The sequence below is a fragment of the Octodon degus genome, unplaced genomic scaffold, assembly GCF_000260255.1.
Source record: "Octodon degus isolate 3935 unplaced genomic scaffold, OctDeg1.0 scaffold00102, whole genome shotgun sequence".
NCBI lineage: Eukaryota > Metazoa > Chordata > Mammalia > Rodentia > Octodontidae > Octodon > Octodon degus.
Genome location: NW_004524678.1, coordinates 4,487,892 through 4,510,520, shown reverse-complemented (window position 1 = coordinate 4,510,520; position 22,629 = coordinate 4,487,892). Strand labels below are relative to the sequence as shown.

The following is a 22,629-nucleotide window of genomic DNA, read 5'->3' as shown; positions in this document are numbered from 1 at the left end:
TAGTGAGACCATGTACTAAATACAAAAAAAAAAAAAAAAAAAAAAAAGGAAAAAGGGGGGATGGACTTGTGGGTTAGCTCAGTTGTTTAAAGCACCTGCTTGGGCAAACTCAGTCAGGCACAGGGGACCATGGTTTGATCCCCACCTCTGCAGGCCGTACCAGACCTATCCTTAAGGCAGCCTGTGCCAGCCAAAAAAAAAGATTTAAGGTACTAAAAAATAAAGTTCATTTGTTAAAAAAAATGAACTGATGTCATGAATTGGGTTGTAATCTGCAACTTAAAAAATATTCAAGTAGTCTTCAAAAACAGTTTTTCAGGCAAGATTTTTTTTTTTTTGTTTTTTAGGGAAGGGTCTACAGAGAGTTCAGGGTCTCACTACTAGATCTGACTCGTAGTGATCTGCCTGTTTACAGCCTCCCAAGAGCTGGGATTACAGGTACGCACCACCACGCCTAGTCTCAGGCAATGAAAGTTTTTATTCGGTAATCACATTCTAATTTTAGGATTGATAAAACTTGTCAAAAAGCTTCAACTTTGGGCCAGGGAGATGGCTCAGTAGAATAAGCGCTTCCCTGGCAAGCTCAAGGGCATGAGTTCAATCCCTGGTTCTGCAAAAAAAAAAAAAAGCTTCAACTTTATTTATTTATTTATATTTTTTCCCATAATTTTGTTGAGAAATAAATAGCAATGAGAAAGCTTCAAATCGAATTGGTAGGACAGTTCCAATAATTAACACATTGCATACTGCCTTCCTAGTGGTTATTTGTTATACAAGATGCAGACATGATATCCTATTTACAAACACTATCAGAACAAATCCCTCTATTCCTTGAATTAAGAGAATGTAGCTATATATCTATCTTAACCATTTTGATACACAGATACAAAATGGTCATTCATCTATATCCCCTTTGTTTAGTTCCATCATTTAAATATTATAGCTATGTGAACTCAGCAAAATATTCCAAAATAGTACAGTAGTCCATTATAGTACTGGGTCTTCCACTTGACTGGCAATGTCAGAAGTTGTTGACCTGAGTCTTCTACAGCTCAACATAACATGACTTTACTTCTTGTACTTCGTTTCTATACTTTTCTGCTGGATGGTTAAGACCAAGATAAAGCAGGACCTATGTAACTAGAATTGTAGCTTTTGGGTCTAATAAGGTCAGTCAAATCTCAGGATTTATTCTGAGACCCTGTACCTTGGATTGTAGATCCTTTGTCAGTGTCAGCCATGTGGGTGAGTCACGGCCATTGCTTGGCCAATTTAAAAAGCTTCAACTTTAATAACGGTAACAGCAAAATCCGTATTGCATTTTTTTTGGTGGAACTGGGGACTTAAGGTAACAGCAAAATCCAAATGAAAGCACTGCCTGAGCTTATACTTCCTTACCTGGGAAGTTATCTTTTTTTTGAGCCACATCTTGGAAATTACCTTTATGAGGCAGAATCACCCATTTCTCTAGAACTGTTATTAAGGAGATCTGTAAGATAATACCTTGTATTCAAAACCTTTACCACCTTCTCTTCAGGTAAAGATAAAAAGGATAGTTTTCAAACTTAAACTGTGTAAACTTTCCAAAATTCTCATACTTCCTCAGCCTAAAGTTTTGTTTTCACTCCAGCTGAATAACAATGAGATCATTATCTCTGGTGGCCTTTAACTCTCAGTGAGCCCAAGCCTGAATATCCAATATCTGTAGGAATACTGTTCTCCACTGGCGCTTCTACACTTAACAGCATAGACTGTATTACATCACACAGATCCATGAAACTTCTCTGACACAACCTTTACATGATTTAAAATTTGGAGGCAGTTTTCTGGATAACTGTCCTTTAACCACTCCAATGAGAAGAATCTCGCCAGCTTCTGTTTGTGACTAACACAACAGTGGATTAGTACGGTGATTCCTAGAGACATACTCAATCTTAAATGATCAAAGACTGTCCTAGAAGGACAACCTGCACTCGAAAAGACAGAATCCTTTAGAAACAAATGACTACAAAAAGAAGACAGCTTTCACCCCAGTCTGTTGGACCAGGCTGATGTCTACATGAAGTACTTGTGTCCCAGAAACAGGGGACAAGATAACTGGAGCCACTGATTCTCATACCCGAATCTATGTAATTGGCTGTTGTGGACCTTCTTTTAGCAACACTTTCTCCTTTTCTAATAAGAATATTGACATTTGCTACCTCATAATTTTGATACTTGTAGAGCCTATATTCTTAATATTGCTCTTTTTAACCAGGCAGTCCTTTGCATAATAAACACTTGGCTGAAACTTATTCTTTTTTTTGCAGAACTGGGGATTGAACTCAGGCCCTTGTGCTTGCCAGAGAAGCGCTTATTCCACTGAGCATCTCCCCAGCCCTGAAACTTATTCTTGAGCCAGCTAAGACCAGTAATTAAACCCACAGTTATGCCTGTACTTAATTTCCTGTAGATACCTCCCAATTTGGTGCCAAGTGTGCAGTCAATTTTCTACATAACTGGATTCAACCATGAGATGACTTTTTAAATGACAAAATTTAAAAATTTATGCAACATGGCTACTACACTTATAAGCTTGTATATCTGTATCACACTGAGAAAGTAATCTTTCTACTTTTTAAAAGCAAAGTCAGTAAGAAACACTATATTTTCCCAAGCATAGTCTGTATATGTAAAGTTTCATATAATGACCCCCTAATTATACTGCATGTTTACTGAAATCATAGACTATCAGAAACTTTCCTGTGTGAAATCATATTCATTACAATGAATCATTTTATTCTTTCATGGAAGATCCAGGTCATGGACAAACAGAAGCAGACTCAATTTTTAACCCAGATGTTGACCTCCAAATATAGGCATTTTGAATACAACAACTTCTGGCTCTAGTCTTACAGCACAGGCCTGATGTTCACCCTTTCATACATGTTAAACTTCACCTGAGCTCCACTTTTCTCAAAATCTTATCTCCATCTTGTGTTTTCCTGTGATGAAATGGTGTACAGCTTTTCTGATATGTGTTCTAATTCACCGAAAAAAGTCAATAAGCATGATTTTGTTGGACTATGCATTTGTCCCTGGTGGACTTAAGACTGGGCCAGGTTCACAGTAATTATTTATATTCACTAAAAATACATAGTAAGAATGCTGGCGGTAGTACTAATAACCCCAAACTGGAAATAAACACCTGCCAATGGAAGAATAAACTGGTATGATACTACAATGGACTGCTACACAACAGTGAGAACAGTGATCTACTGTGACACAAGTCATAAATGACTCTTGCAGACGTAATCCTGAACAAAAGAAAACCAGAAAAAAAGAAAAAAGAAAAAAAGAAAACCAGGCAGAAAAGTATGACTTCTAAAATCTCGTCTGTCTGAAGACCAAGATCAAATGAAAAGCAACCTATGATGACAGCAATTAGAACCATGAGCAGCCTGGACAGGAAAAGGGCCGGGGACTACAGCACACAAGGTTGTGAAGGTGCGCAAGAGCGCTCTCATCTAGGATCGTGTTCCCTACCTTGACCAGTGGCAACCACAAGAATGTGTGGTGGCAGCCACAAGAATGAATGTGTATTACATTTATTATGTTTTGTACATGCATTTTAAAATATAATGTATTTAAGATTTGAGCATTTTACTATATGTAAGTTACAGCTCAATTTAAAAAACTGGAACAAGCTAGGTGTGGTGGCCCATGGCTGTAATCCCAGCACTCAGGAGTGTGAGGCAGGAGAATCACTGTGAATTCAATGATTCTGAGCTATGTAGTAAGACCTCCTCATCTCAAAAACAAAAACAGTATGAACTAACTAGCCATGTGTAAGATTCAGTAAGCAGGAACAAAAACTGCAAAAATATTCCTGATAGAGATAAAAGGTAGACACATCACTAATAAAATGATCCTAAATTCCACCAATTTCTATCTGGTACTTCAAGCACACAATGTTTATTCTGTGAGGATATAGTATTCTAAGGACTCATGAAAGAACTAAATCTTGAGTCCTGGCATGCCTGTAATCCGCACTTCATAGCGAGACTCTGTACCAAATACAGAAATGAAATATAAATAAATAAAATAAATAAAAAGAACTAAATCTTGAACTCTTCCCCGAAAAAGCTTATTTTGGTTAAGAATAAATATCATAATGATATCAACTATCTCAAAGTTAAAATACAACTAAGATTATCAGAAAAAATATTAAGATATTTTTCAACTAGGTAGTTCATTCTTAAATTTAAATGGGGAAAATTGTCAAATGTCATAGTGAAAAAAAAAGGAGAGCAACAAGGTACATACATTTATACATAGGAAAACAGGACAAAAGAGAGAGTAGTTCTAATAGATTTTAACAGATATAAAAATCCAAAATATACTCCTGGCACATGAATACACACTAGAATTTCTAGAAAGTGCTCTAAAACATGTAGAATTAGTATTAAAGTCAGTACTAAGTAGTACTAAGACAAATGAGAAGTCATCTATAGAAAAACTGAAGTTGAGATGATATCCTCTCTCTCTACTAAATATTTTATAACAAAGTTTTAAATATAAAAATACAAAAAGGAAAATTCTTCTATAACCCTGGATAAATATTAGAACTGGATAAATATGATATAAACCCAAAGACTATTAAATAAAAAATGAATTCCATTCATTACATTAATGGAATATAACCTACATATAGTAAAGAATACAGTTTCTTTTTAAAAAAAAAATATTTATTTATTCATTTATTTGTGTGTGTGGCGGGGCTGGCTGGCATGTGGTGCTGGGGGATTGAACCGCGGTCCCTTGTACTTTGCTAAGCTTGTTCTAAGTAGGTGCTTTAGACCACTGAGCCATCTCACCAGCCCTAGAATACAGTTTCATAAAGGAAATAAACTTCACTTTTCCATCTGATATCTGAAGCCCATGGAGTTCATTGAGATTATGTAAGACAATAACATAAAAAGACAGCACTAAAAAAGACACTTAATCTTGAATTATTAGCTTAATTATGAAAAGTCTTGCTTGAAACAATTGATATGGAAAGGACATTCTAAAGCTCCAGTGACCTAGATTTCTAAACCTGTATCGAAAGAACTATAAATACTCAGATTAAGAAAACAGAGATTCAAAACTCCCACCTGTAATACTTTTAATTACCTCAAATATATAATGAATTATATTCTGATGGTTTACAGTTCCTGTATTGTTAGTCATATATCTCATTTTAACTCTTAAAACAACTTATATTTTAGTTGTTTTAACTCTTAAAACAACTAGGAATTTAAGTCAATAAACCTATGCCTGGGCCGGTCAGATAGCTCAGTGGATTGAAGTGCCTGCTTAGGCAGACTCAGGGACTAGGGTTTAATCCCCCGTGTGCCATGCCTCTGCTGGCCCCGACCCCCAGGTGCTCTGAGATGTGACTGAGACGGGGCATGGTGGCACACCCCTGTAATCCTAGCTCTTGGGAGGCTGAAAACAGGAGTCGTCTGATCTGTGTAGTGAGACGCTGTACTAAATTTATAAAACAAAACCAAAAACCTATATACCTCAAACTTCTTTCCAACCTACTGCTAACCAATGGTTGATAAAAAAAATGTTGTATCAATGATTAACTTATTAAATTAAAAAAAAATCAATCTTTTAAATATTTATTTTAGAAAGATTCATTTTCTCATTAATATGATTTAAAAAACTGAAACCAAACCAAATGCTCAACAATAAGGAACTACAATATATCAACTAATAGAACATTATGCAACCATTAAGCACAATGATTATAAGACAAGCTAATATATGGAAATATTTGTATGTTAAACAACACTGCACGGATAATATTTAATTACATAAAAATATACATACATGCAAAAGTGGGAAGGAAATTTGGCAAAAAAATACTATAGCTTGGCTTAGGTTGCAATGATTATGTATAGTGTTAATTTTCTATTTTTTCCTCTTGCAAATTTCTGGCAGTGGACACTATTATCTACATAGTTAGAAAATAAAAAAGTATTTAAAAACTATAATCTAAGGAAATTCTAATAAAAAAAGGCCACTCATATTTTAGAGGTATGCTGATATGATAAAGTACAAAGTCTCAACTAGTCAAGATTTTACTATTCCAAAACAACCACAAGACTACCAGATCATCCCTCCAATACCAACAGAAACTGTATCCCAAACACATACAATTTATTTCTGAAGCCGTCCGCTCAGCTCTGGCATTCCTGTTTGTAGATCTGATGGTATGGCGAATGATGGCATGGGGCTGTGGACACAAGCACAATGCACACTCTTGACAAAATTCCAGTAATACAGTAAAATGGGCAAACTTTCTCTTATTTAAGTGATCATTTACTGACAAATGTGATCATCTAATAAAATTACAGGAAAAACACAACAGATACTTTAAAAATTTATTCACTTATTCTATATTTATACTATGTAAAATGCTGAAAGGTTTCAGAGAGAGAGACTGACATCAACTTTGTCCTCAAAGAATTTTTTCCTAAGACATATAAATATCTAAAAAATTAGCAAATGGATTACTACTGAAGCCCAGTGAAGCGGGAACTGACTTGTATAATGACTTGAAACAACAGACAAATTCTGCATGAAAATGCTGTAATTTCACCTGGGGCCCTGAAGTACAAGTAGGTGTTGATGCACAGCAGTATGGAAGAAGTGTTAAGAGAATAGAAAGAACACGAACAAAGTGACACAGGAAAGAAAAGGAAACTGTGGAGCATTCTGCAAAGGGTAGGGATTGGGTGGTATTTGGTGGCAGTCAGTGAATATTACATATAAAGATGACAAAGCTGGAAAGACAGACTGCTGGTGAGTCAATCCCGAAAGGCCCTGAATGTCAGGCAAGGGCTCTCAACTTTGGAGATTTTTATAGCAAGGGAGCACTATCATCAGAGCCAGCTTGAAGGGTAAGCTAGTAAGTGTCAGAGAATATGAAGGACAGCAACACTGGATACAAGGGGATTCAGAATACTGTAACTAGAATAAGCTGCTTATCACTTTTGCCTTCTTGTAGGAGCTCCTGCTCCTTTCAAGTTACACTTTTGGCCTGGTCCTATCTACCACATTTCTGGTGACTTGTTCTCCTTCGCTGATGGCACTGAAAGTGCATGTGTTATTTCTTCTAGTTGAAAACCCACCATCACAGCAAGAGAATTCAAAAGGTGATGTGGGTCCAGAGTTCTAGATTCAAGAGCTGCTCACATCAATGCACTCCTTTTTTTCCCCACACAACACAGTCAGTGCAAACACCCCTCTCCAATTCATCTTCCTCCAGCTACTGATCTGTGTTATGCATCCCTTCACAACTAAACTTCATAAATTCCTGTCCTTATCATTCGAGCTCCTCCAATCTAGCTTCCTCTGCACTACTTGCAAATTACCTTTGTAAAAAGCATTAAACACTATATGCTACCACCTAAACCCCAAGACTTCAACTTCAATATTTTTATTGAAATCCTCCTTATTACATTGTCCTTTATGAATCTCCTTGATCAACTTGATCCTTAAAGCTTGAGAGAAACCTGGATTCTGTCATAAGCTTTCTTTTGTTATTATTGCATGCTTCCTTTGGTGACCGTGTTTATTCATTAAAGCACAACTACATCTATCCTGTAACTACCGCATCTATATTTGTAAGCACAACTACATCTACACTTTTCTTCCCAACCTGCAACTATCTAGCTCTTTACTAGACTTCTCTACTTGAAAGTCTTATACAACACCTTGTTCAGTATGAAACTGAATTTATCTTTCTTTCCAAACTGATTTTACTCTTTCTTTGTTCCTACCTTAGCTAGTGGTTATACTCCCAGCTTCTTTCTTTCTTTTTTGCAGTACTGGGGATTGAACTCAGGGCCCTGCACTTGCCAGGCAAACACTTAATTCTACTGAGCTATCTCCCCAGGCCCCCTCCCAGCTTCTTAAATAAAAATCTGGTAGTAATTGCTTTTCATCCCTCAATCTCAGGTCTTCATCCAATCACCAACTCTGTCCAATAGTTCCTAAACCAATCTACTTGACTGGCTCACTGCTCTCCCACTGTAGTTGAAGCTACTTATAGTAGCTTATCATTCCTAACAGTGACAGCTGTAGCGGCTTACAAGGTTTTCAGTAATGCACTCACCATTTTAAATTCAGAGATCTTTATAAAATGCACATCTGATTATGTCACACCCTCACCCTGTAATAGCTTCCTATCCTACCTGAACATTTTAACATGGTTTCAGATGGCCAGTATCTAGCCTTCTAGTGTTATAACTTTCTTATTTTCTGTTCTATCCAGACTAACTTTTCTTCAGTTCTTCAAGTATGCAACCTTCTCTGTTATCACCAGGCTTTCAAAAATGCTAATATTTCTCTGCTCCCAACACTCTTGCTCTCTTCTTGTAATCCTTCAGTTTTTCACTTCACAGATACTTTTCCATCCCTACAGTATGCCTTCAGTGCTCCCTAGTGTACTTGTCACACTTGCACTTTTGTTGATACTTCTGAATCTCCTTTGAGATTATACCAGAAGTTCTGTGAAGGTAGTCAGTTTTATTTACCACTGTGGTCCCAACCAGCTGGCAGAAGGTTTTGTATTTCAAGGATTAAAAAAGAATAGTAGTATCATTAAACAGTAAAAGAAAATTCAGAAAGTAGGGAGAATCTGGGAAGTAAAGAAAAGTACTATGGAGGTTGCTTATTTATATATCAGTGAAAGATTAAATGAGCAATCAAGTAATATCTAATTCTGTATGCTATAAATTTTAATATTTTTGAATCTGTAAGGGACTAAAACATCTATCTCAAGTATGCAAAGTGACAGTTCAAGTGAAAAAGCTATATATAGCTAATTTACATAATGTTTTCAACTAAAATTAATTTAACATTTAACAAACTATTTATTGGGTATTTAATATATGACAGAATTAGACTGTGTATTAGGTAATGTGGACTATAAGATTAGTTTTTGTTTGTTTATGTATCTGGTATAGGGTCTCACTACACAGCTTAGACTTGTACTGATCCTCCTGTTTTCAGCCTTCTCAATGCTGGGATTACAGGCAAGTGGCAACACATCTGGTCTCTGTGGCCAGCTCAATATACCTGGGGGCAAGGTTGGTGCAGCATGTGGTATCAGGGATTGAACAAGATTAGTTTTTAAAAACTGTCTAATGAGGGCCGGTGAGATAGCTCAGTGGACTAAACTCCTGCTTAGGCAAGCATAGGGACTGGGGCTTTGATCCCCACTACCACATGGTGTGCCAGCCCTGCCCGAGTCTGGCCGTGGTGGCTCACACCTGTAATCTCAGCACTGGGGAGGCTGATAACAGGATGATCACCCCAAGTCTGAGCTGTGTAGTGACATCCTGTACCAAATACACAAAGAAAATAAAAATGTGTAATGACTATTTCTATTAAGTACTTGTAATGGTGAGTACAAAGTACAGATGATGGTGTTTTAAGATAAGTGACATGTAAGCTTTAGTTGTCTATTTTTGCCAAAAATATAGGGAGAGATATAAAGGAAAACAAAAGCATAAAGATAAATGAAAGGACTCAAAGAAACACAGACATAAAACTGAATTGTAAAAAGATAAAAAACCTGAGGAGAGAACAAAACATTGGTAAAATATATAGTTGCTTTATACCTAAACAGCAATACCAAAAAGAATAGAGGTATTTGCCAATGTTTATATATTCCTGACACATAAATTGTTACATATGATATATTCAAAACAACTCTACCATATTTTCAGAAAAGAAAAGCATACATATACTCTTACATATAACTATATAAGCAATACTTTCAAAGTAGTGGAAAGGATAATATTTTCTAACGAGAACTGCAACTTAATTCTTTGAAATCATTTGTATTAATAATATACTTTAACAGAGAAAAAATGGTCAATTGAACTTGTAAAGAGCTTTTATGATGAAAATAATATGCATGTGTCCCACAACTAAGCTTTTTTCTTAGTTCAAAGTAACTGTCTGAACCTTTACTTCCTAGGAAACAGATGTCCTTTACATAAGCCCTACAGGAAGATCTGCCCCTCAGGGCACAAGCTGAGATCTTCAGAGAAGGAGAAGGGAAAGCAGCTCTGGATTTCCCTCTATGTGAGGGGGAGGTGGGAGGGCAGATCTACATTTAACCTCAGCTATGTCCTAAAAACTTCATACAAACCAAAATAGGAAAATAAAAAGACACTATGTTACCTAATAGAACTAGAATTAAGACAAGTATCAATAGGTCATGTTACGTGTATCAATCCACAATAACAGAAATTCTTTCCCCCTCTCTAGTCCCCCTTCCTATCTGAACATTTTCTTCCAACTTCACAATTATCTATTATACATTTTGGTCCTTATTTACACTTTTGGTTTCTCACACCAGAGAAACAGTGCAGTATTTAAACATGTGTCTGACTTATGTCACTTAAAGAATATGGTACTAAAATACATCCATTTAGCTAGCTATGTCTCAAAATTATCCTTCTTTTAGCAGAGTAGTTCTCTATTACATAAAAAGCTATTATCTTCCTTACCCATTCATTGGCTGATGGGCATCTGGGTTGTTCCCAAGATTTATCTATTATTAACTGTGCTGTTATAAACATGGGTATACCTATACTGATGTGGTATAATGCTTTTAATTCTTTCAGACAGATACCAACAAGGTGAATAGCTGGGTTAAATGAAACTCCTAGTTTTGGTTTTCGTGAGGAATTTCCACATGATTTCTATAGTGGATGCACCATTTATACTCCCAGCAACAGTAAAAAAGGGTTCCTCTCTTTCCACAGCACTGTCAGCATTTGTTAGTGTTTCATTTCTTGATTTCTAGAGTGAGATGGAATCTCAGTGTTATTTTAATTTGCATCTCTTGAATGATCAGTGATGCTGAACATTTTCTCATATATTCATTTTCCATGTCTACTTCTTCATCTGGGAAGTATCTATTCATTTTAGATGCTTATTTTTGGACTACATCTTTAAATTTGGAAGGGGGGGGTCTGATTATTTTGAGTTCTTTATAAGTAGTAGACCTTGGAGAAACAGCCTGCAAAAATTTTTCCCACATTGTAGGTTGGCTCTTCATTTTGTTGGTGTTTTCTTTTGCTGTGCAAAAGCTTTCTTTCTTTCTTTCTTTTTTTTTTTTTTGCTGGAACTGGGGATTGAACTCAGGCCCTCTACTGAGCCATCTCCCCAGTCCCCTGCAAAAGCTTTTTAATAAGATGAGATGTTGGTATAATGGGGTTTTTGTTCAAAAAGTTTTTGCCTATACTACTGTCTTCAAGAGTTCTACCTATTTGATCTTCCAGAACATTTAGTGTTTGTTTTAGTTTAGATCTCTGATCCATTTCAATTTTAATTTAGTGCATGGTGAAAGATATGGATCTAGTTTTAACCTTTGCGGCAAACTATTTTATTATAGTTTGCCTATACTCATTTATTAAAGAGACTATCTTTCTTTCAGAGAAAAGAAGGGATATATGGAAACAAAACTTTAGTAAATAAGAAGATGTGGTTGAAGGGAGGATACGGGAATGGGAAAAAAAAGAATCAAGATATATCATGTACAAGTACAAATTCCCTATGATGAATGTGATCATTATCTATACCTAAAATGTACCAAAATTTTGTAACTTAATAAAAATGTATCGATTGGTAATTATATACGTAGTAAGTATGGTTTATACAGCATTTGTAAGTAAACTTATTTTACCTAAATTGAAATAGGTTTTTAGGGGCCAGGGAGATGGCTCAGTGGAATAAGCGCTTCCGTGGCAAGCGCAAGGGCCTGAGTTCAATCCCCGGTTCCGCAAAAAAAAAAAAAAAAAGAGAAATAGGTTTTTAAATATTAGTGTCCACACTCCCTTACCTCAAAATCGTCGTCATCTCCTTCAGCGTAATGTATGTGGTTGTCTGGATTGTTTACTTTGTCCAACAGTTCAACTGCGAGGGCCCTAGAGAGGCCAGGCTGTCCAACGAAAGTATGCTAAGTGAAAATGAAACAAAATAAAATTTTATAAATATGCCTTTCCATGTATTTTTAAAACAGAATGTTATTTGTACTTTTCCCCCCAGTAATACCAAAAACATGCATAAAGTCTACCAGTACAAATAAACGGATACTGTATTAAAAATACTAATCAGTAAATCCTTTACTACAGATTATATAACAAAAATCATTTGTGGGTAAGCTTAAAAATGAGTAATTCTTTATCTGTTCTATATTAGGTTGTAAGTTGTAATTGCACCTACACCAATGACATTCATTATTTATGCCATTATAGTGACATGCAAATGATATTATTCATAATCACAATCAGAAAAAACATACTATCTATATTTACATATAATTCAGTTAAACTACAAACTGTTTTAGGTATTGATATTTTCTCATGCAAAAGTTTTTACACATATAAACACATAAAACACATTATGGATTTATGTAAGCAGATAACAAAAGCAATTTTAGATGACAAGGACATTTTTAGGAGTCTCTTTAAGGCAAAGATCATCAAACTACAGCTCGGGCAAAATCTGGTATACTACCACTTTTCTGTACATAAAATTTTACTGGGTATTGAAACTATACACATGCCATGTATACCCTCCATGGCTGTACTTGCACTACAATGGCAGGGGAGAATTGAGCAGTTGTGATAGAGACTGCATAGGTAACAAGGCCTGAAATATTTTTCTATTTGACCCCTTACAGAAAATTTGCTGACCCACTACTGTAAGAGATTACTAACACATATTAAAAACCTAAATATTTTCCAGTGATGCCTAAGTCCTGTATAACTATAGAAAATCCTTATTTTCAATGACTTACAGTCAGAAGTCTTTCAGCAGTTGGTCTTTTTCTTGGGTTTTTAGTTAGTGCTATTTTGACAAAATTATGGAATGTTGATGACCTTAAAATAAGAGACATGTACAAAAATATTTCATTAATGTTGATGATACTAAGTAAAATTAATTAGGAGTTAGAAAATCTGAAACATATTATTTTTTATTTTATGTCACTCAGTGTTACATGAGCCAAAAAAAAAACAAAAAAACAAAAAAAAACTAAACCCGAAGTACAGTATATTCCTTGGAAATATCTGGGTCAGTTTCATCTTTTAAATAAAATGCAGTTAGGTAACAGAACAGTGATATTCTTAAAATGTTACACTAAAACTTAATGGATGGACTGTACCATGGACTATACAGTTTATATTTTTTCTAAGTACTCTCATCCTTAGATGTCAAAATGTACTAGTCTTATTGCACTACTCAAAAGGATACAGCTTGCAGGGTAGAGGGTGATGTAAAAGATTTTTTGAATCCTGAAAAGGCTACTGGATTTAATGGGTAGAAAAAAGAAGTAGGAAGTGATTTTAGCAATCAGAAAGATTTTTCTGCTTCCTGCATGGGTAAAGTTGGAAATGCAAAAAGATATAAATTAAAAGGATCATATTTTCATTATTAACAAGTTCCCAACAGTGCTGCAACTTTTACGTTTCACTGGCAGGCAGCTATGCCTGAATCTGACCAATTCCCTGGCTTGAGCTACCAGTGGTACATGCACAACAGTCCACAGGACACTTATACTGTGTCTTGAGTAGCCTTCGATTACAATAATATGGAAAAAAGCACTGATCTAGCAGACTAGATGTCATCACATTACAGTTCCTTAAGGAAAACATTAAAATGGTATAAAAACTTCAGTACAGCTAACTTGTGGTACAGCAGTTGCAAATGCCTATTATATACACTAGCAATGGGGCTCTTATAAGACTTTCAGATTAAAATTTAGAAAATTAATATTTTTTTTGTATTTTAGGAAAGGGTCTACAGGGTATTCAGGGTCTCACTACTAGAGCAGACTCGTAGTGATTCTCCTGTTTACAGCCTCCCAAGTGCTAGGACTATAGGTGCACGCCGCCATGCCCAGTCTCAACTGCCATCTCAGCAGGGCCCTGGGGCGGGTGCACGGCAGGCTGGGGTATTGAACCCCTTGCCCCTGCACCTGCTTGCAGGCACTTTAATCTGCTGAGCTATTTGGCCGGCCCTAGAAAATTAATTATTGATAAACTATTTATGAATATAAATTTCTCAATAGTATTAATATTTGTATTTTGGCAGTAATTATTTGAATTCAAGCAACTAAGGAGATTCAGTCAATGTAATGCTTTTTTATTAGATCCATTTGTACCGCAGTGGAAAGAGGGCTGTTTCAATCACTGCCAAGATCCCACTATGGGAGATCTGGACCAGAACCAAATAAACTAAATAACCTTCATGATCGTTAGCAGTGGTAACAACACAGCAGCTCTCAGCAGAGAAATGTAGTCATTGCACTGCAGCTGGTAGCTTGGGACGAGAGAATATGGAGTCAGTATCAAAGACTGGCAAAGATTCTTCAGTAGTAAAGAATGTTCTGGAACCTGAGTAATGAGTTTAACAGTCATTTATTCCTGAATGAATATCCAGTCATTCCTGCCATAAAGTCTTTCAGTTTCAAATGGCTAGGAACTCTGGGCAAACAGGAAGAAACTGGTGTCAAAGAAAAACAAAAAGAGCAGGAGGATATAACTCCTTTATTTTCACTGCATGATTTGTCTTTCATTACTGCCTTCATCCCAAAAGTGTCCTGGCTCATCCTACATGAAACTATGCTCACACAGGTTATGAAACACAAAGCTGTTTAGAGTCTATATGGGTGAAAGGCTCTCTTAACATCTGAAATAAAATTTGATTATCTCATTAAAAAAGTAAGTATATGACATATCTGGAGTTCATGGGACACTCTGGAGATTCATATAATCTAGGTGATGAACTTCTGAATTTAAGGACTTGGAAACCTTTATTTGCCTTACAGATGAGATGTATTTGCCTGCTTTATAAAATGTATACAGAAGATATTACAAGAAAATTACTAATTTTTATCATCCGAATGGTGACATTTTTATTCAACTATAGTGAAAGGCAAACTACTTTATTTTGAAGAGAAAGAAGGGATTGGAATGAAAATAATAAGTAACACTTTTTACTGGAAGGAAAATAAAAACTAATAGAGACTAATTTTAAGTGTCACAGAAACTTTTTCATCAAAACCATTCTTTAAAATCAATACAGGACAAATACAAACTTCCAAAATCTTCATGCATTTATTTTAAAGCTTTTTCCTACCACACTCAAACTACTAACACAAAAGTTTTACTAAGAGTAGTGGATTATAAAAAATAAACCTAGATCCATGCCACAATTTTGACAATATATTACCTATATAACTTTGGGGAAACTGCCTAATACTGTTGGACTTCAGCATCATTATGTATAAAAAAAGACGAAAATGGGGATAGTGGTACATTTTTGTAACCTGTGCACTCTGGGAGGCTGTGACACGAGGATTACAAATCTTAATCCAGCATATGCAACTTACTGAGATCCTGTTTCAAAATAAAGACTATAAAAAGGCTGGGGATGTAGCTCAGTGTAGTGGTCCTTTGTTTAATCTCCATTACTGCTTCTCCCCCAAAGAATGGAACCTATGTCCCTTTCAACCATAAAATTTTATAAGCCATTTGTTCTTTAACTTACCATTTTGTTTTGTCTTTTAATTTTGGAGGCTGAAAATTACTTTTTGACATTAAGAAGAGAGCCCTAAAATAGAAATTTTAGTTAAAGGACAATACTAAAATACTTTTATTAGTATATGGAACACTCAGAATGAATATTCTGTAACATATTTATACAAGATGATCACATATGGACACACTAAAGAAAAAACACCTTATGGTATGGAAATTAAATTTTTTATATTTTGGGTAAATTGTGGAAAGTTTTTCCTGTCTAGAAAGAAAATACTTAAATTTCAAATAAGCCCTTATTGACCAAAAAGCTACCAAATATTAAAAGGGTTTTTTTTTGCTCCGAATGCCTTCAGGGCAGGTTTGGCTGGCTTGAGTGGTGGGGATTGAACCACAGCAACCTGAGCCTGACTGCTTTGTTGAAGCAGCCACTTAAAGAACTGAGCTAAGGGGCAGGCCCCTGCTACCAAATATTAGAGAAGAGTTCTATTATTTGCTGTTACATATAAAACTAGCAGTACACAGTAGGCACATGTCTATTTAAATTGTACATTATTTTGTAACATGGGAAAGATAATATGTACTCTAATCAAGTTATATGTTTAATCAAAGATTAGTCTCTCATTAATTTGAGTACATAGGCAAACTATATCCCATTTCCAGATCTGTTTCTGTTATTTGGACAATAATTTCTCATATTCTCTCACTGGTGGATTTAAGATGGAGAATTTAAGAAGCTGTATTTAAGAAGGAATTTATAAAATGCTTTGTTTCAGTATTTTCTATGAAATTCCTTTTAACTATCTAACAAACTTATCTTTTTTAACACACCAAGAAACTAAGTTGTAACTAAGAAACAAGAGTAACCAATAAATTGAAAAATATTTTCTCTTTTTAAAAGGAAAATGAGTCAAAGGAAAATTGAAAGAGGACAAAAAATAATTATATTTTCACTACCCTAAAATAGTTCTTAAAATTTCTCTTCCTTTTAAAAAAATTATTTATTTGGTACAGGGTCTATTCTTTTTTAGTATTTATCTAAATGCTTACAATTACAATACAGTATTACATAATACTATGCTCTGCTTTTCTTAATTGCTAATCAATTTACCATGTTCCTTTGGCGTATACATACATTACAAGCTGTCCCTAATTGCAAAATCATTGAACAATTCACCAAGTACTCAAAACTTAGTTTTTTTTCCTGTTACCCTAAAATGGGCAATTCTTAGTCTTTTCTTAGACTGCTGAAGTATAATTTCCCAAGCAGCAGAGTCACTGAGGCATTTGTATTGCCCTTAAGAAAAAAGATAAAATCATTTCCTTGTAAGTCTACAGCTATTAGCATCCCAGTGAACAGCAGGCGTCTTATGATTTGAGTATCTTTAGTTTTCTATGTTTCTTTAGTGTCTGGTACTTACATATAAATAACCTAGTTTTCACTTGTGATTGAATGAATTCTTCATAGAGCAAGTTTCATTTGGGATTGGTCATACATTAGTAGAACATTTTACCCATTCTGCTGATTATCTTTTCAACCTTATACCATCTGAGGTTTAAATTTTAGCTCAACACACTTTCCTTCAAAATATAAAAAAATCTTTTCATTTCATTTTATTTTATTTTATTTTTTTTGCAGTACGCCAGGGGATTGAACTCAGGACCCTGTGCTTGCCAGGCAAGTGCTTATTCTACTGAGCTATTGCCCCAGCCCCAAAAAATCTTTTCAGAAAGGCTTCAAATATTTAGTTATGAAAGACAGTATCTTAAACTATAAATGATTATTATACTAAGTATAGGCAGTTCTTCATTATCTTCAAGCAAATGAAAATCAAGTATCATTAAAAATCAAACAAAAAAACTCACCTATTCTATTATTTACTTATAACTTCACAAAACAACTGATAAAGGATCAAAATAAAAAGATTTGTTTTAACAATAACCACTCTATCCTACTCTGATTATTAGGATAATACGTCTTATGAAAAAGCTTCAAACAATACAGACAACTTGCTGCTGTCTGAAGAGGAGCAACACCACTGAGCAGACTTTATAGATAGGATTACTTCTGAGCTCCCTACAACACTTGAAGTACTTAGATATACTTGAAAATGAACTTGCAATCCTAGATTTACTGGTATTTTACTTCCCCCAAATAATTTATTAGTAACGGGGTTAAGTATAAATAAAGAGAGCACCTCATTGGATGAAGATCAAACATAGGTGGCTGAAGCTCTCCAAGTTCAATGGCTGTTATTCCTACTGCCCAGATATCACAGAGCTGGTTGTAGCCGCCATTCTTCTCCACTGCTGCCACTTCTGGGGCCATCCTAGAAGGGATTAATGAACAGAACATTGTATTTTAAAAAACAGCATGAAATCTATCACTTATTATAATCATTAGACTTGGAAGGTAAGAGACTGAGAGGTGTTTACAGGTGAAGCAGAAACCTTACCAGGAAAACTCCTGAATTCCCTAATCTCAATACTGAGACTCTAAGAAAAACCTTGTCTTCACCCAGTTTGTGATAGGCTAATCTTGCTGGGAAGTAACAAACAACACCTGAAAATCTGTGAAAGTCAAAGAAACCCCTCCAGGAAGTAAGACTTAAAGAACCGATCAATAAACTGGACATGTGGCGCATCCCTGTAATCCAGCACTCTGGGAGGCTGAGGCAGGAAGATTGCAAGTTTGAGCCCAACCTGGACAACTTAAATAAGATCCTGTCTCATAACTTTAAAAAGGGGTAGGAGGGCAAGGGATGTAGCTGAGTGGAAAGATCTTGGGTTCAAGCCCCAGGACAAAAAAAAAAAAGAATCAAGAGACCTGTAACTCTAGTAATCAGCTGGTGATGAGTACAAAAAGAGTATGCATTTTTCCCTCATGTAAATGCAAGATAAACTTTCATCAAATCATTTTTACTTTATAAAAGTTTAATTATATGATAGGAAATGAAAAAGATTCACAAAATATGGCTTGAGGTTCGAGAAAGTGTTTGAAAAATGAACCTCACAAGTAGAGATTAGATTATGATGGCCTATTAACTACATACGAAAGTTTAGACTTTTTCATGAAAATGACACTGATCCACTGAAAGACTTAATTATGGTAACTAGTTTGGTGGCAAGTATAGTCTAATGGTAGCAAGGGCATATAAATTTTCATAGCCAGACAGTAAAGTCATACATGAAAGCCAAAGCAATGCCAAAGCAAAGGGTGAGAAAATGACAAGCGGTAACACAAGTCTTTCTTTTGGAAATTTCATACCTACTGGTCCTCTCAATATAAGACATCCCAGGAACAGCAAAAGAAATTATTAGCACTTTACCATTACAGAAAGCTGGATAATGGAAAAAGAGTATCCAAGTTCCTAATACTAAGTCTCTTGCCTTTCAGTGACCACTTGTATTACACCAAGAACTTTTTTTTGTGGAACTGAGGATTGAATTCAGGCCCTTGCACTTGCCAGGCAAGTGCTTATTCTACTGAGCTAGCTCCCCGGCCCCAATGTATTACCAAGTACTAAGGCTGATTATTAACCATGAATGTCTTACCAATAAGGAGTACCAATGAAAGATTTTCTCTTTGCAATAGTAGCGGTTATTTTTGCAGCTACACCAAAATCAGCTGGTAAGGGAAAAAAAAAGGTACAAAATGTTTAGTTCTTCTCAGTATAACCAACAATTCTAAATTTTATGCACAGGCCTAACATTTTTCAATAATCTGCTATTAATATCAGGGAAATCTGCATTAAATTCAATCTCCAAATCTTTTCTTGCTAGGTTTATAACATTCTCATTAAAGAATTTATTGGAATTTCACTAAAATGGCAACAAAGTTAACAAAAAATATTGATGTTAATTTGGAAAGAAAAAAGCAAAATAAAACACAAAACACATATCAAATTTTTGGGCTGGTGAGATGGCTCAGTGGTCTAAAGCACCTATTTAGAACAAGCTTAGCAAAGCACAGGGACCGCGGTTCAATCCCCCAGCACCACATGCCAGCCAGCCCCGCCCCCTGGTGGGCTGAGCTGGCCACACACACATACACACAAATAAGTGAATAAAAATTAAAAAAAAAAAAAAAATCAAATTTTTGATTACAACATAAAGTATTTTGGTACTATTTTTAGAACATCTTTTTTATATACCTATAAACTTTTGTGTGTTGTTAAATATGCTAATAAAATAATACACTTATAGTTCATTTTTGTCAGTTAATACAACTGGCGATTTTATTCTCACATTCTTTATTAATATTGTGATAACTTACGCATATGACACAAATAATACATCGTAGTTTAAGTTTTTCTATTGTTAGATTTTATATTTTTTACTATAAAGTGATTAATACTTTTGAGTATGGATGTCCACCCTTAAGATTAATTTCCTTTGAGTCTTAAGAACAAACTTGCTGTGTTAAAGGGTAAACATTATTATGATTCTGTATCAATTATTAAATTTGTATATTTGTTAAATCTCATTTAAAATGTTACTAGTTTTGCAAAAATTTAAGGACATGATATAACATACCTAATTTTACATCACCATGGTCTGTCAATAAAATATTTGCACCCTAAAACAAAAATACCAATGTTATTAAATTAGCATCATATATTTTCTAAAAGAATTAGCAATTTAAACATATTAAATGAACTTACTTTGATATCTCTATGCATTTTGCCTTTAGTATGCAAATAAGCAAGTCCCTGAAGTTTAAAAAAAAAAAAAAGTATGCATTAGCAAAGTTGTAAATCTGACTCCTAAATCCTCTACTTAAATTCCTACTGAATAATAAAAACTAGAATGTCTTCTCTAGGAGGGAATAACACAACAGTTTCATTTTACTAATCAATGTATACTGCATCACAGATTATATTTCTAATTCATTTTCTGGTGAAAGAGATATTTTATTAAAATATCACCACAATCAAGATAATAAACATATGCTCCCTTATAATTTTCTTCTTCTTCCTTTTTTTTTTTTTTTTTTTAGGGTGTTACCAGGGGTTGAATTTAGGACTTGCACTTGCCAGACAAGCGCTTATTCTATGGAGCTATCTTCCCAGCCCTTTTTTATTTTTTTGAGCAAACAGTTATATCACACTACATCAATTTTCTTTCCTTTTTTTTTTTTTCCATAATTTTATTGAGAAACAAATAGCAATGAGACAGTTTCAAACCAAATTGGTAGGACAGTTTCAATAATTAACATATTTACATCAATTTTCAAGTTTGTCTGACCCCAGGTGCTTTGCATTTGTGTGGGGATTTTAGGATCAGCCTATCATTTTCTCAATAAAAGAAAAACAAAACGCCTCCTTGGAGTTTGAATGCAATCTGGGGAAGAATTAACATCTGAACAGTGTTACTTATTTAGGTCTTTAATTTCTCAGTAGTTTTTAGTATGCAGGTATTTGGGAACCTGTTCTATTTATCCCTAAGAATGTAACACTATTTATGTTATTATAGATACTTATTTAAAATTTTTATTTCTGATTCTGTTGACAAGTTCGCAAAAATCCAACTGACTTTTGTATACAGACAGATCTTGAATCTTGTAACTTCCCTAACCTCACTTAATGTTCTATTAGCTACTTTAGAGACCATTTTGTTTTCAATATAATTTTGTAATCTTGTGAATAGTTTTATTTTCTATTTTCAAAACTACATATCGTTTATTTCACTGTCTTCTCTTTTTGCACTAGCTTAAACTGCTAATGTTGAAAAGCAGTAGCTTCAGTGGACATCCTTGCTGTGTTTCACCCTGGAGAAAAGCATCTTGCCAGTCTTTGAAGTATGCCTTACTTGCTGGTCTGGTCTTTTTCATAGATGCTCTTTACTGAGTTAATCAAATTTCTTTCTAGTCTTTGTGTGTTCAGAATTGTCAAAGATTAGAAATGCTGAATTTTGCTAAATGTTAAATTTGAATAATCATGTGTTTTTCTTTTTTAGTTTAATGGCCAATTATTTGAAATGATTTGAGGATGTAAGGGAACAATGCATTCTGAACAAACTCCACGTTCTATATGTTATGGTTTTGGCATATTGTTGGATTATCTTTACTAACTTATTTTTAAAATTTTCGTCATATTTACTTGCTGCTATATGACTTGTATGTATTACATTCTAGGCATTAGCTACCTTCAAATGATATACCACTTTGGTACAGTATAAAAATCTATGAAGATTTCCATCTCCCCCTCTTGGTCTATATGCTATTATTTTCATTTGGTTGATACATATACTTAAATTCAACAACAATTTTGCTTTAAAAATCTTTCACATGGACAATTTACAAAACCCCTATATATTTACTTACATATTAAACCATGTGGTTACTATGGGTAAAAATACACTCTGAATCCTTGAGCAGATACGGGTTTTCTTGTGATGTCATTTTAATCCTGCCTGGAGGACTTCCATAAATGTTTCTTAGGGATGGGTGTACTGCTGGGGATTAGCTTTTAAGTTTGCAGCACTCTTTGGCTTTGTTTTTGAAAGACATTTTCTCTAAGCTTGAAGGGAAAATCCAGCTTTTCACTTGAATTATTTCCAATAATAACATGCTATTATTCTTTCCTTTATTGTGTTCTTTTCTTGTTTCTAAGATTTTCTCATCACCAAATGAGCATTTTAATGATGATACCCATCAGTGTGGCTTGTATCATGTTGCCTGAACACAGACTTTGTTGGGTGCTCTGTGGGTTTTTATTAAATTTATAATTTTTTTGGCTATTATTTGTATTTTAAAATATTTTTGTCTCTTCTTCAGGAATACAAATTATACATATATTAGGCCATCTCAAATTGCTCTACAGCTTAGTGATTTTTAAAAATGTTTTTAGTCCAATTCTTATTACATTGCCTAGGATGGCCTCAAACTCCTGCATTCAAGTGATTCTCTTGCCTCAGCCTCTTGAGTAGGTGGGACAAGTATGTACTATCAGTTTATATTTTTAAAAAATTCGTATTTCCCATTTTATTTCTATTGTTATATTCTCAATTTCACAATTGACAACCTCTAACA

General features: G+C 34.6%; 1 protein-coding gene across 1 annotated transcript in view; it reads right to left on the bottom strand.

Annotated features, from left to right (window-relative positions):
* The window catches only part of Map4k5 (mitogen-activated protein kinase kinase kinase kinase 5), a 120,204-nt gene that overhangs the window by 50,621 nt on the left and 46,954 nt on the right, over window positions 1-22,629 (bottom strand). Inside the window, exons 6-13 of the mRNA XM_023723751.1 lie at window positions 20,261-20,308; window positions 20,133-20,175; window positions 19,152-19,224; window positions 17,795-17,926; window positions 15,607-15,669; window positions 12,854-12,935; window positions 11,894-12,010; window positions 6,187-6,265 (exon numbers count right to left, since the gene is read on the bottom strand). Of these exons, the coding sequence (XP_023579519.1) occupies window positions 6,187-6,265; window positions 11,894-12,010; window positions 12,854-12,935; window positions 15,607-15,669; window positions 17,795-17,926; window positions 19,152-19,224; window positions 20,133-20,175; window positions 20,261-20,308 (637 nt within the window). The remainder of the gene's footprint in view (window positions 1-6,186; window positions 6,266-11,893; window positions 12,011-12,853; window positions 12,936-15,606; window positions 15,670-17,794; window positions 17,927-19,151; window positions 19,225-20,132; window positions 20,176-20,260; window positions 20,309-22,629) is intronic.